At 41.3% G+C, this 14,119-nt stretch overlaps 2 protein-coding genes across 11 annotated transcripts; both read left to right on the forward strand.

Moving 5' to 3' along the window:
- The first annotated feature begins 77 nt into the window (after positions 1-77).
- Positions 78-10,382, forward strand: LOC139636794 (BTB/POZ domain-containing protein 18-like). 10 transcript variants are annotated; one of them, XR_011694465.1, is made up of 8 exons: positions 79-236; positions 1,392-1,507; positions 1,607-2,664; positions 3,395-3,490; positions 5,070-5,574; positions 6,701-8,614; positions 8,893-8,983; positions 9,529-9,646. XR_011694465.1 is itself a non-coding variant. In XM_071505129.1 (7 exons), exons 2-7 carry the CDS (start codon positions 1,405-1,407, stop codon positions 9,885-9,887), a joined length of 4,014 nt encoding a protein of 1,337 aa, XP_071361230.1. In that variant the 5' UTR covers positions 78-236; positions 1,392-1,404; the 3' UTR covers positions 9,888-10,382. The 10 variants fall into 10 exon arrangements, 9 of the variants coding, with proteins under 9 accessions (XP_071361230.1, XP_071361231.1, XP_071361223.1 ...); XM_071505129.1 differs by lacking the exon at positions 8,893-8,983 and having other exon boundaries at positions 78-236; positions 6,722-8,614; positions 9,529-10,382; XM_071505130.1 differs by lacking the exons at positions 8,893-8,983; positions 9,529-9,646 and adding an exon at positions 6,078-6,105 and having other exon boundaries at positions 78-236; positions 6,701-6,917.
- Positions 10,383-10,548: 166 nt separating this feature from the next.
- On the forward strand, positions 10,549-14,090 carry timm10 (translocase of inner mitochondrial membrane 10 homolog (yeast)). Its single transcript, XM_071505149.1, has 2 exons — positions 10,549-10,759; positions 12,845-14,090. Exons 1-2 carry the CDS (start codon positions 10,689-10,691, stop codon positions 13,038-13,040), a joined length of 267 nt encoding a protein of 88 aa, XP_071361250.1. The 5' UTR covers positions 10,549-10,688; the 3' UTR covers positions 13,041-14,090.
- Positions 14,091-14,119: the final 29 nt, after the last annotated feature.

Below are 14,119 nucleotides of genomic sequence, written 5' to 3' on the forward strand. Positions count from 1 at the left end.
ATTTTATAATGACCCGGCGAGGAGAGGTGATGATGGGATCACCGCCAGTCTCAGGGACAGGAGCGGTCCTCATCGACGGGGGCCGGTCAGTGGGTGTCGCCGTTACTCAGATGAGACAGCAGGGGGAGACATGCTAAACATCGAATGGTCCTGTGACTTCAATTAAGAGATTTACGGTCATTGTTTGAAGTTAAATTGTCCAAAAACACCTGGACTTGCGCAAGAGAAAAGTACTGGTAAGTGTAATTTTGCAGCTACAACATTTTAGTTGCTGTGTGTGAAGTTTACTGCAGAGTTAACTAACGTCCTTACTTTGAATTGCAGCTTGACCGGTCAAATTGGGTTAATTAAACCTTCGTTCTAATGGGCTACTTAAAACTATTATTTGTGATGAATGAGGTGATCAGTGTGTTTTTATTTAAATTGTCGAACAGGGTTTTCCCCATTTTTTTTCAGCTAATGATGTAGCAAGCTACTGTTAGCCCCTTTGGCTACATGATGCTAAATCAAGCAACACTGTGATCGTCAACATAACTGAGAAAAATCTTTTGTGAAACTGTATCCTGTGGCTAAAAGAGGTAGGCTAATGCTAACAGAAAATGGAATAATTAGAAGTAAATATTTAACTTTACCGTCAAAAGTTAAATGTCAGGCAGAGGGTTCAAGCAAGATGGCGGCGTGTGGAGTCAGAACATTATCCAGCTCTCGGCACTTGAGTTTTATTGAAAGCATTTTCTACAGCAGTTGATGAGGTTTGGTTGTTGAAACTCGTCGAAGAGTGTTCTGTAATACACCCGGTCGTGACATTGAACTTGCATAGGAAAAAAAAGCCCAAATATGTCGGATATTTAACACGGAGCTCACTAACGTGAACGTTGCGTGGGCGCAGCTCCCATGTGCTTCTTAGCTGCCGCCTGCTATCGGTCCAGCGTGAAGGCCGAGCCGAGCTGCTGGGTTCATCCTGGGCTGTGGTGTTTTTTTTTTTTTTGCAAAACACGCCTTTTGTTTTAGGTTTTTTAAGGAAACAGTTCCTTCAAATCGGGTAAAGAACTACAACTGTTTTTCTCTCTTGGCAAATTCATTGTTCATACTGGTGATTAAGTGGAAACTGTCTCATTATACAAGGCAATGACAGTGCCCCAGTAGGGTCATTTATTTGTTGGTAATAGTAAGTTCAGAGTGCTTTACAAATTGCTCAATAACGCAAATGAGACAAGATAAAAATATTAAACACACACAAAAAAAATTCAAATGAGAATATTGATAAATAGTAAATACTAAAACCAAATCAGAATCTAAAGCTTCTGAGTGGATGTACCACACTACCAACAATACTGTGTATACCATAGTCCTTCCTCCAGGTCTGTCCTCTTGTCTGTCCTCTCTCCAAGTGCTCATGTGGACATGCGGAGGTACTCGTGGCCAGGTTATGAGACTCGGCTTCTTGCAGAGCTGCAGAGACAACAAAACAGCGCCCAGTTCTGTGATACCCTGTTGCAAACTGAGGGTAAGGGTGTAGCTTATCACAACTGAAACCTGATGTAGCATACTTAAAGGAAAGGGAAGCAAAACTAAACTTCTCTCTCATCTACTCCTTTTTGGTAAGGTATCTCAGTGCCTACCCACAGATGTGTCCTCGCAGCTCTCAGCCCATACCTGTCTCAGAAGCTGTCAGCCTCCCCATCTCCTCCATCTGGCCAGAAGTATCAGCTCCAGCTCCAGACTGTTAAGGCCCAGACCCTGCTGAAGCTAGTCGGCCTGCTGTATTCTGGGGAGCTGGAGGTAAAAGGAGGTACAGAGCAAAATGACGTGCTGGCTGTAGCCCGCCAGTTTGGGATCGCAAACCTTGTAGAGGGACAGGAAGACGGCGGGATGAAGGAAGCAGAACTTCAGGAGAGGAGTCGGCGGAGTTGCAGAGAGAATGGCTTTCATGCAGAAGAAAGCAGAGGGAGGAATGAAAGCAGGAAAATGCAGGATGCACAAGTTCAGGCTGAGGTGGCTGGAAGAATGGATACAGCCTCTCCAGCTGAAAAGAGAAGTTGTATATCAACAGGAACACAGACTGTCAAAGCTGGTGTAAAGTCAGTGGGCAGTTCTGTCTCTCTCTCCAGCCAAGCTACACCTCCAGCCCCGGAGTCTGCACCCTCTGTAGCTCAAAGTTTAGATTTTACTGCCATGTTGCAACCCCAAAGCATCGCACTTGATAAACAATGTTGCTCCACTTTTTGCCCAGTGATTCCCACCATGCCCACTGGAGCATCGAGCAATGGAGAGTCTATGTTAAACCAATCCTCTGGCAGTTTAAAAAACCCCACGTCAACTCGAGTTTTCTCCAGTGACACGTTGACCCCACCCATTTCTCTTAATGATGACTCAGGGTCCTCAAGGCCTCAGGAAGACAGCACCTACCAGCAGTCCCCTGAGCTTGGTGGCAGCATACAGGCTTTGGCTGCCGAGGAAAGGACAGAACTGGAGAGTAGAAAAAGGAGTGGCAAGATGGCTGACGGCAGAGGGGATAGGGGACGGCCAAGCCAGGCTAACAGCGATGAGATGCCAGGAGAAGAAAGAGGAAAGTCTACAGAGGAGAGGCAAGTAGGGATGAAGAGCCTGGCCAGGATGAAGCAGCTGCAGCAGATGATGGAGACCACACAGATTTCTATCAAGGTAAGAAGAAGTGGTACATTTGGAATGAATTCACTTTCATAGTTAGGTGTGTACATAAACTATGAAGCTATATTAGGTGAGAGTTTCTCTGATTATGATAAATTACACTTCAATAGACAAGTGAGTCCAAAGTGACGTTGACAAATTTTTATGATCCTAACGGACTAGGAATGATATTTAGTGCAAGCAGTGGCTGTTGATTGATGAGAGATCATTTTGTTTGGTTGTGATATCCTGCTCCATACAGAAATGTAATATATGACTTCTATGTCCTTATACCAAGAGTGATGTTGCCATATATGTCACCTGTGAGGAGATATATTATTATCACATATATACATCCTCTGAATATATGAGGATACGTTTATAACATATATGTACCCATATACCCATAGTAAAATGTGTATATGTAGATATATGAAAAATATCTATAATTAATTTTATATGGTATAACATTGTGACCATATATAGACACACACACTATACATATATGGAAAGTTTGAATCTTATCTCCATTTCCCCTCAAGTGCAGTCACGACAGTAAAAATGGCTCGTCAGTTCTACGTTTCATGAACAAAGAAAAGCAAGAACATGAACATTTAGATTCATGGCAGAATTGTCATGACTCAGCTGCGATGTGTTTGTGATGTCCTCAGACTGTCGAAACAGATGTGTGGGAAGCCTCCTCTGTGTGTTCGCTTCATCACTGTATTTTCTTCCTTCTGTGCAGGTGAAGCTGAGGAGGAGGACTAAAGGAGAACTGTGGGAGGTGGTGAACATGCAAGACACGGAAGAGACCTTGTCAGTTCTTGCCTCGCTGAAACAGGTAGATTAGTGTGACGGGGAATTTACACACAAAGACACACTTGTCACTCGCTTCACTCTTGGTGGTGCGTGGCAGTGCAGGGGCAGAAAAACAAGAGTAGGTCTTTTTTTTTTTTTTTTTTTTTTTTTTTTTAATAGTTTTTACTTTGAAACATGTTGGTTAAATAGACAGCAGTTGTTTATATAAAGGGTAGGCCTTGTATGATAAACAACTATATAACTTTAACTTTGAAATAAGTATATAACTAGATCTCCTTTCCAAATGCACAATGCCACAAAACTGGATCATAGCAGCTTCCATGCTAATCACAAGTATAGTATTGCAGTGTTTCCCACAGGATAAGATGCTATTTGTGGTGGCAGTTGACCTTTGGGCAGCATACTGGCTGCTGTCCTCGTCTTCCTCTTCTGCATCTCTCTCATTAGCTACAACTTTCCCTTCCTGACCGTCTCTTGCTGCCACAGCAGCACTGAAGCCTGGACATATTCTGAACAAATTATACCGAATCACACTGGTCGGATTGTTCAGCTTTCCCACGTGTGCTTGCTTGTATGTGCTCTGTTTTGCCAGTACCTCCGGTCCCGACTGTCTTTGCGCCTCCTCAGGACGTGCCCTTTTGAGTCTTTGAAACTATACTTCAGTATTAGGGGCTGCGTCAATCAATCCACTGTGTACGCTAAAGTAAAATAAGATTTTATCCATTTCAAATAGTGAAGGGAAAAAAAAAAAAAAAAGAAAATCAATATGTGGGTAATGGGTGGGCCAGCACAAATAAATCAGTGTATGAGAAACGCTCGTATTTTCCACCTTAATGATTTAGGCAGGAACTGATATTTGAAAACTATTGCATCAAAGTGCTGATTGTCAGGCCTCTTTTATTGCTGATACATGCTGCTAATTTGCTAATGTGTTAACTTCTCAGGCGTTAAAGTTGTTCTCCATCATTTTGTGTGATCTTTTTTTGTGAAATTGCCAATTCTTTATGCAACATACTGTGATTCAAAATCGCCAGACGCTACCTTGAGGAAGTCCTGGCGGAGTGATGCAGGTTCTTGGGAAAGCTGGGTTGTTGTGAAGAATGAAGAGCAGTGTGATTCATGTGTTCATGTTTCATCAAATGTTCCAGACTCCAACCTAGATGCTGATTATTCTTAGGAACCTGTACCATTACTTACTTGTCAAATAGAATGACAATAGAATATGGTCGGTCAGTTACACAGATATCTCCAATGTTAAAAGAAATTCACATAAATAAGAAATATCTATGTTATAGGTTAGAGCTCTAATTATGATGTTAAGTACACTAGTGTTGATGTTGTATTATATATGTGTGTGTGTGTATGTGTGTGTATGTATGTGTATATATATATATATATATATAAAAAATTTATTTTTAATTTTTCTGTCTATCTATGTGACAATGTGTTGTGTTAAATGCTTTAACTTGAGTGATTTATTTTTATTTTTGCAAATGACCACATTTTGTATTTAACCCTTCTGATCTGAGTAGAATCTTATTTTCATATTGAACTTAACAGCAGACATGTGCCTTGCTCACCTCTTGTTCACCTGTCTGTAGGATGGCTCCAGCCACAAAAGGCCAGACAAAGATCCTTCAAATGTTCCGCCTCCTTCCTCCACTGCCCAGCCAGGCCTGATACAGAGACCGGACTGCCATATTCTTCAACCCACAACCACCAGCCTCCTAATATCACCACCCCAACCCAACACCTCCTCTGACTCCCAGACACTGTCGAGTGACTGCTTCACCCCAAACCAAAACAATGGCTTTGAGGTAGCCCCATTCCTCCAGCTACAGGGCTCTGTAGAGGAGTCTGATGAGCAGATAGAGAAGCTGCTGGAGGACATCATGATGGGCCTCAACATCCTGCCCAATTTGGAGAGGGACAGCAAGAAGTCTCATTACCTTCAACCGAGCCAGGATGGAGTACCGACCGTTTCCCAGATCCCAGGTCAACAGAATGACACAGGGCACAGTCAGATGCACACTGCAGTCAGTGCAGCAGGGTGTGTGTTTTACCAGGATTTGGAGACACAAAGTTACAAGTCATCAACAAGCACAGGTATGTCGATGTATTAGTTTGCTTTAGAGAGATGTTTCACTTTTTCCACTTAACAAATAAGGTTTGCTGAACCATACTATAAAGGTATTAAATTTATGGTCAATGTTAGTTATCATCTCTTTGATCTTTATATTTTTTCCCTGAAGAACATATGCGTTTTTCTCTCTAATATTGCCTCTTGCCAAGCAATATTATAATAATTACAAGCTGTTTTAACTTTTTACTCACTTAATCACGGAAGATGATGTTTCCACATTCTCTGTAGCTTGTCAAGTTTACTCTGGGTTACTCACTTATATAGGCATTACCAAATATTACCACTTGTTTTACTGTCCTTTTTTTTTTTTTTTAATTTCAATTCCATCAGTACACTAATGAAATATTATTATGGGCCAATACAAATGGCTGTGCTGTTTGTATTTGCTATCACCGGACTTATGCCCGGTGCTGAAACCCTTGTGTGCCGCTGTAGAACTAAAACACAATTCTTCTTCTGCAAACAGCTTTTTGGTTCACTGCCGCCACCTTCTGGTGAGTGAGCGTCATTAACTCTCACCAGATTGAACAATGTGCATGTTCCGGTTATTAATTGCAAACAGATGACATGTTCAGTTCATTGCTCACCAAAACATAACATCAAATAACTTGTTTTGCCCAAGCAGCAGAGTAAAACCAAAAGACAGTCAATATACTACCACGTGAGACAAAGAAAAGCACAATTCCTTACAACTGAGTATCAGAATGAACAACTAATTAATTATTGCGGCTCTAATTTTGACATCTCTATCTTAAGCAGAGCCACATTGTTAAAATATCTCAGACTCTTCAATTGTCCTGTATACATTCTGCTAAAGTGATGGCAGCAGCTACTAAAGCAAACAAAGAACTCAGACTTTATCTTTTATGTTTTTTCTTTCTGTTTCATGCCCCTCAATCCTCCACTCTATGAGCACTTCTCATTTTATCACACCAGCAGACTTGGTTGAACCTGATTTCAGTCTCAGTCCACAATCTAGATTCCCACACTGTCAGCCTCCCTTTATCCAAAACCCCCACTCTAACACTAACCACCTCGGCTTTGTTAATTCAAGATGGATTGATGGCGGTCTTCCCACCCGTTGTACAGGTATCCACTGTTGTTTCACAGCTCAGAACCAGCCCAGCTGCTCAACCCTTTCATCTGTACTTCTGGATGATGCGGTAATCCAACAACAGGAGGGGGGCTCTCCGCAGAATCACTCATCTGTCAGATCCATGTGGCAGAGAGATGGAATGAGCCATCAGAGCACGCCACTGTCCAAAAGTCAAGAATGTCTACATCCTGAACCACCTACAAGATCAGTTATGCCCTCAGCTTTCCTCTCTGCTGGGCAGAAACTACATTACGCAGTGTTCCAGGAACCCACTCCACAAGACGATCAGCACATACTTGAGCTTTTACCCCTAAACAATGAGACACAGTCCATACATTCCCTCTGTTTACCTTCCATGGATGATTTGCAGCTTCCTCGTTGTCTGTCTCCATTAGAGCCATCTACCTCATCAACAAAGCATCAGCCTGCCCTCAACAACCCACTGAACATTGGTGTTAAAATTCAGCCATCTCTACATAAGCGACCTTGGCTCACAGAAGACCCTGGATCACTACAGTTTCCTCTCAGTGCCATCACTCAAAGAGACAATAAAAGTGTGTCTTCGCCACAGGATACAAACTGCAGTTGTTGGTCAAAGCAACAGCAGGAAAATCTGAAGCTGAATCCACAGAATGGGGGAACCTGGGCAGAGTCTTGTACTGTGAAAGAGATAGAAAAGAGAGAAGCAGTGTCTGCTTGTGAACAAAATGCTGCAGAATGGAAATCTGACCAGAGGAGGATGAAAGAAGGTGACACTACAAGGGATGCAATAGCACCTAAAAGGAAGAAGAAAAAGTGCACCAGTCATCTGCAAGATGCTGCTGGTTCTCTCTTGGCACACAAACATGTGAAAGTCAGTGATGGAACAAAGAGTCAAATCAACTTGAGTGTTTGTCAAGTTAGTTTGTCAAGCAATAATGTGCTGGCGAAGAACACAGAAATGGCCACCAACTCTTTGAACATTGCATCCAAACTTGCAGGGAAACCGAATCAACTGACACCTGTCACAGGGCCTGGGGTGAATACTGACCTTACTCGGATCAGAACCAGGGGTTTTTTGAAAAAAGCTCAAGAGTCAAGTGACACCAGCCCAGATACTTTATTTCCAATAACCATGGCCCACAGAGATAAGATAGTGAATAAACAAAGAGTCACAAGCCGGAAACGTGGAAGACCACCAAAAATACAACTTCAAGAGTTTACCTATCTGAACAACAATCTTGTTGTTGTTGAAAAAAAGAACCGCAATGAAGAAAGTCAGCAGAAAATGGACAACAATTTGCCAAAGGCAGATTTGGAAAATGGGGACAAAACAAAGCCAAGGGGCAAAAAAAGGAGGATAAACAGAAGTACAGAAGTGGGGGTAATTCCATTGAAGAAGACCGCGGGCATTGAGAGCAATGGCAAGCCTGATGCAGACATTGAGATTATCCCAGACATAAGAAAACCTGGGACGCCCAAACGGCCACAGATGGTCACTCTGAAGGAGTTTAAAAATCTTATTAAAAGGCAACACTCAAAAATTAGGAAGTCAAAAGAAAGCCAGGAAACAAATGAAACTGTAAGAGATGCAGAAAATGAAGGGATGGCTAGCAGAGACGGCACGTGTAAAGAGTCAACTAAGGAGATAAAGATGGACATAGATATTACTCAGCCTCAAGATGGGGGTGGGAGTGATGAATCTCAGGTCATCATTAGTGTCACAGTTGATAAAAATCACAATCAAATTTCCAAAGAATTAACAGATGAGAATAACAAATCACAGCGCGATGACACAGGCAACTCTACAGGCATGGACACCAGTTTGTTTAGTGAAGCCCCTCCCGTGTTTTCCTTTGATGTCTTGGAAGAAGAGGTGGCCAAGTTAGCAGCTGAGAGGGAGCAGCCACTGACGAATCCTGATGAAGGTAAGGTGTTTGTTCTTGTAGTCATGTTTGATTATTGGTAGACTTTGAAGCCTCTTTTGGTCCCAACAGTGGGGCCAGCCCTATAATAGCAAATGTACATAACTGATTGAGTGATAGAGATGCATGATAATGCATCTCTATCATTTGGGTGGGGGGGGGGGGGGTGTTACAGTCTGCAGTGTTGCCAACCTGCCATGTTTGTCCCTAGATTTAGACCTTTTTTTGACAAACTTAGAAGAGAGTCACCAGGAATGCCCTCTCTTGTCTGCTCTGTTCAGTGAGTGGGAGCAGCAGTTTCTAACCCAGATGGAGGCTGTATGCTGTGTGACGGACAAAATAAGAGAGATTCTGTGGCTTCTGACTTTCTCTGTGAGAGAGTAAATATAACTGAAATCACATCACAAGCTTTGTTTTCAATTTGTGTTTGGTGATTTTGTCAGACATAAAAGAATAGCAAACACAATAGGTTGTGTTTTAGTCACTATTTTAAACTTCCATTCCATTGTCTGACAAACACAACATCATGTATATGAGAACAGCTTTATTAGAAGTTTTGCTGTATTAAAATACTGTATATGTGAGCACAGAGAGTAGGAGAGACGCAAACAGATGAAAGGGCTGAGAACAGCTGACACTCGGCAGAATGCAGGATGTGATAATGATAAATCAGGTTGTCTAATACATGTAGTGACATATCTCCTGCTGTAATGTAGTGGACTAGAAGTATAAAGTAGCATAAAATGGAAAATGTCAAGTGAAGTACATGTACCTCAATTATACTTAGGTATAATCCTTGGGTGAATTCACTGTACTTAGCGTTTGTAAGGCAGGTGTGGAAAGTAACTGCGTCCTTGTCACTCTGGACTCTCCTTTATGATTTTTATTTTTTATTTATTTATTTATTTTTTTTAAAGCAGGAACAACCTGTGATGCAGGGGAGTCAAATACAACACAGCAGATTGCCATCACTGACGAGGGCTTGTCTCACAGTGACACTCACCAACCTCAGGAAATCAAACTGCTGTCAGAGCACAACTCCCACCCACAGACACCTCTGTCAGATGCTGGTGGGATCCTCAGGACCTCAGGCTGGGATGAAGATAAAGAGGAGGAGGAGGAGGAAGTGGAGGTGGATGTTCTGCTTTACTCCCCACTCAAAGTGCCTCAAACCAGAGAGTGTGACGATGGACTCAACAACATGGAGATAACTCCAGATGAAGAAGAGGAGGAAGATGTGAACGAGATTGATGTGACTGGAGATGAGGCAGAGTAACTCTTGTATAAATGCGTAGTTTTATAATTTGTTGTGTGACTAGTTCAGCACTTTGGTGTGTCAGATCTATTGTTCTCTCTGTTCTGGTTTTATTTATGTTCACAGATGTGAAGCTATGTATCATAGATTTGTACATCCTTTTTTTGTTGTTTTTCATCATTGGTCATTATCTGGCAATTATAAGCTTTATACATTTAAAAAAGATATGTTTATAGCTTCATTTAGTTCAGTATACAAACTTGAAATGGTTGTTTAATTTTCATTAATATGCTTAAGCATTCATACAAAAAAGTATTAATGTCGTTTACACTATTACTGTTTGTCAATAATTTTATTCATTTTACCTTCTGAGTGAAATTTGATTAAGGTAAAACACTTCAGTGGCAGTGTCTCTCTATAAGTAACAAACTACTGTAGAAAAAAAACCTTTTTTTGAGCCTGTATTTGTAAAGCGCAGTTTTATGTAAATTACATAATTATGGTTTATTAAAAAAAAAACAAAACAAAACAAAACAGTCTGTCTTTTCATGCCAGTGTTGAGTTTCCCTGACACCAGCACCAAGATTGCGTCCTCACCATGTGCACCAGAGGGCGCACTGTTTCTCCCCGCCTGTCTGAATCCAACTTTATTGACACCGGAAGTAGGAGAGGAAACCGTACACACGTGTTTTCTTGCAGATCTGAAGGTTACAGAAGAAGCAGCGGGCAGGTTTCTTGTGGGCTGTCCGCTGGAGAGGGTCACCGGGACGGAGAGTGTGTGGTAAAAGCCGGGTGTGAGGTGAGCAGCAGGGAAGCGCAGACATGGATCCCATGAAGGCACAGCAGCTGGCGGCGGAGCTGGAAGTGGAGATGATGGCTGACATGTACAACCGGTAAAGCCAAGAGCAGCTAACCGCTCAGTTAGCTGTTTTCTTATTTACGCCTCCTCTCAGGCAGCAGCACGCTGGCTCATGGTCTTCATTAACAGTCTTCATCAGATTACACGTGATGTGGTGAGAAGGGGTCTTACAAAGCTTAGCTGAGTACAGGCGTAGCTGTAAATGCCTCTTCGATGCTGCACATTGAATTGTAGGAGCTAAGTGCAGCTGTACAAGATTTTCTCCAGAGCTATGCAAAACGTGGATGTGATCATGCACAAGGTATTTTAAAAATAAGACTGCCTATCACTAGATAAACAATGTGAAGTCTGGAAATAATTTAGATTAATTTGATTTTGAATAATATTTGGATTGCACATTGTAATTTTAACCGATAGCAGAATTGAGAATTGTAAAAGTATGTGGGCTATATTTTGGCCTTATGGTTAAATACATATTTGTTTTTCCATTACTCAACAGCAGGAGGGTCTGTTTCCTCCCCATGAAATAAATCTGTTGAAAGTGGGCCAGCAGTAACAGCTTATTAATGCTGAATTAAATAAAGTGCTCACATACAGTATGTGCTTGCAGCCAACAACTGAATCATCCACATGATCAAATATTTCAAAAATATCAAGTGTAACTTTGACACTGATCCCAAAACAATAACACATTTTAAGCAATTATTGCCTAGACGAGCATGAACTTATCAAGGTCTAAACATATCTGCAACCTGCGGACAGCCTACATGTAGGGCTTGACAACGCTCTGTGATAACTATCATTTAGAATAATGGTGAAAGGGAAAGATTGAAGAGGTGTCCTCTCTGTAATATTATTACCTGCATCCAACTGCAGTGGTACAGTAAATAACAAGCACTCACATTGATACCTGTGAACAATATCTCCATTTTGCAGTTTGACTGTTGATGGAACTGCTTTCAGAAAAGAAAGCAAACCTTTGGCTAGGATGACAGTGAAAGCGAGGGATGTCTTGACTTGACAAACACAGGTGTTTCTTAATGACTATATTCCAGTTAGGTCATCTAGGGTCGGGTGACATGTCACAGTAGCAAAAGCTCAGGTGTAAATAATTAAATTAATGATGGCCATTTAGCTTCTTCAGTCTCAGGGTCCTGCAGTTGTGCAGACTGGCACACTGTCGTGACTTAGTGGGACACCGAAATGGAACAGAGCCATTGTTGACATTATTAATAACACCAGTGCTTTTCCTATCATGACACATATCTGCAGTGAAAAAGGATCTCTTGACAAAGACAAGATTGACTCAGTATCCCTACCATCAATGTGACAATATTTGTTTTGGATGTCACTGCTACTTGTAAACAATATTTATGAAACAGTCTCAGGAAATTAGATGTATTTTTTTGTGGAGAAGATAATTGAAGACAACTTCTGTAATTTCTGTTTATCACAGAGTAATATCCCTATAAAAAAAAACAAAAACAAAGTAAAATCATGCAGTCAAACTTAAAGCCTCATTATGTGACTTTGGCAACACCTAGTGGTGTTTGAATCCCATAGACACAGGAGTTAATGGGTTCAAATCAAGGCATATTGAACACCAAATCCACAGAAATTTCATTGGCAGTTTCTCTGATAATCTATTAAATATTTAGATCTTTCTTAAAATAGAAATTCCAAACATCTGCTGATTTCCCATGACCTCCAGTGCAATAAACTGGGGTTTGAACTGTTGGCTCAATAAAACAAGACATTTGATGACTAAGACACTTCTGTCTTCTGATGATTTATAGGCCCAATGATAAATCAAGAAACTGTGAAATAATCTGTAAACTAATAATGAAATTAATTGTTCTGTGCCAGTGTTACCAGAATAATACTCAAGAGTTTGAGGTTTTAACAGTTAAAACAATGTACTTGGTCAAGGAAGGTTACACTCGACATTTAAAAAAAAAAAAAAAAAAAAAAAAAGAAACCAGTGTATAGTTGTTACAATGACTTTTGAGTATTGGTGGGACATCATATTAAGATGCTCAGGCATAGTAAAATAGCCTAATAGCCCTATTCATCTTTACATGTGACATTTTGACTGACCCTTGGCTTCCATTTCTCCCAGAATGACGAACGCCTGCCACAGGAAGTGTGTACCGCCACATTACAAGGAGCCAGAGCTGACGAAGGGGGAGTCAGTGTGCCTGGACCGGTGCGTGGCCAAATACCTGGACCTTCATGAGAGACTGGGACGCAAGCTGACAGAGCTCTCAGTCCAGGATGAGGAAATGATGAGGAAGGCAGCTGTCGGGAGCGGATAGAGACACTGATGAAGGAAATGACATGGGGAATTACCAGGTGTCGGGACGGGGTTAGCATATCTACTTTCTCTAACATGAGAGAGTGGTGTTTTAATGTAAAGGCGGGTTAATAAAAAATATTAAATGAATACTGGGGTCCACTCAGACAAACTGCCTCCTCTACTGCAGTAGAGGATGATAAAAAGGACAGGGTTGGAGGATGCACCGGAGCACTCGGTGGATCGGTAGCATATCTTGAAACTGCTCAGATCGATCCAGTGACCTCTCTGGATCGTTCCAATTTGTTTTACATTCAGGTTGGCCCGGTCCTCAAGGAGTCACCTGAAAATTGACTGGAAAGAAGAAAGACCTTGGACGTGTAACATTATTTCTAAGTCATACTTTGTGCTTATTTTCAGCTGCTCACAGTGCAGAAACTCAAATGCTTTGTTGCTGCTGAAACGTTGTTGTTCCAACCATCTGGCACTAGTAGCAGGTTAAAACAAACACAAAGAATGATTAGAAACTAGTCTTTGATCCCAGATGACCCTTTGACCTTTTTATTTTTGAAAGGGCTCAAAGTAAACATGGGCCCTCTTCATGAGGTTTCAACACAACATTATATTCAGGTAGGGATACATTTTTACAAAGTAGTGCCACTTATGTGACAACAGCAAAATACAGCAAATCGGATATGTGGATCTGGGCATGCACTGAATTAATTATGTATTGCAGTATGGTGTGAGCCAAAATGTCTTTTTATACAACACACTGTATAGTTTACTCTGTTTCAGCCCTGAAACGACAAAGATACGGGCTCATAGCTGGGTCATTCTGGTTACATGTGTATTGAAAATGGACTTAACTTTTTGCTCATTTGTCATGCCTGTGTAGACTGTGTTGTGCTGTATGTCAGTGGACCATGTTTTTGACTGTGATGGTTTTTTTGTTGTTTTTTTTTCTCCCTGTGCTAACCACCGTGACACATCTTTTTAATCTGCATATTAGAGAAGCTGTAGTGTTTCATTGTTATCAAGTACTCAAATTAAACAACATCATACTTTATATAAACATTATGAGGTATTCAATTCCTATTTACT

Source organism: Trachinotus anak, unplaced genomic scaffold (assembly GCF_046630095.1).
Source record: "Trachinotus anak isolate AG129_WGS33_773 ecotype Australia unplaced genomic scaffold, CSIRO_AGI_Tana_v1 ptg000019l, whole genome shotgun sequence".
NCBI lineage: Eukaryota > Metazoa > Chordata > Actinopteri > Carangiformes > Carangidae > Trachinotus > Trachinotus anak.

Coding starts and splice junctions, on each gene's coding strand:
- LOC139636794 (XM_071505122.1), top strand. CDS start 1,405: ATGCGGAGGTACTCGTGGCCAGGTTATGAGACTCGGCTTCTTGCAGAG. Junction 1,508..1,606: donor TACCCTGTTGCAAACTGAGG/GTAAGGGTGTAG, acceptor CTTTTTGGTAAG/GTATCTCAGTGCCTACCCAC. Junction 3,491..5,069: donor TTCTTGCCTCGCTGAAACAG/GTAGATTAGTGT, acceptor ACCTGTCTGTAG/GATGGCTCCAGCCACAAAAG.
- timm10 (XM_071505149.1), top strand. CDS start 10,689: ATGGATCCCATGAAGGCACAGCAGCTGGCGGCGGAGCTGGAAGTGGAG. Junction 10,760..12,844: donor ATGGCTGACATGTACAACCG/GTAAAGCCAAGA, acceptor CATTTCTCCCAG/AATGACGAACGCCTGCCACA.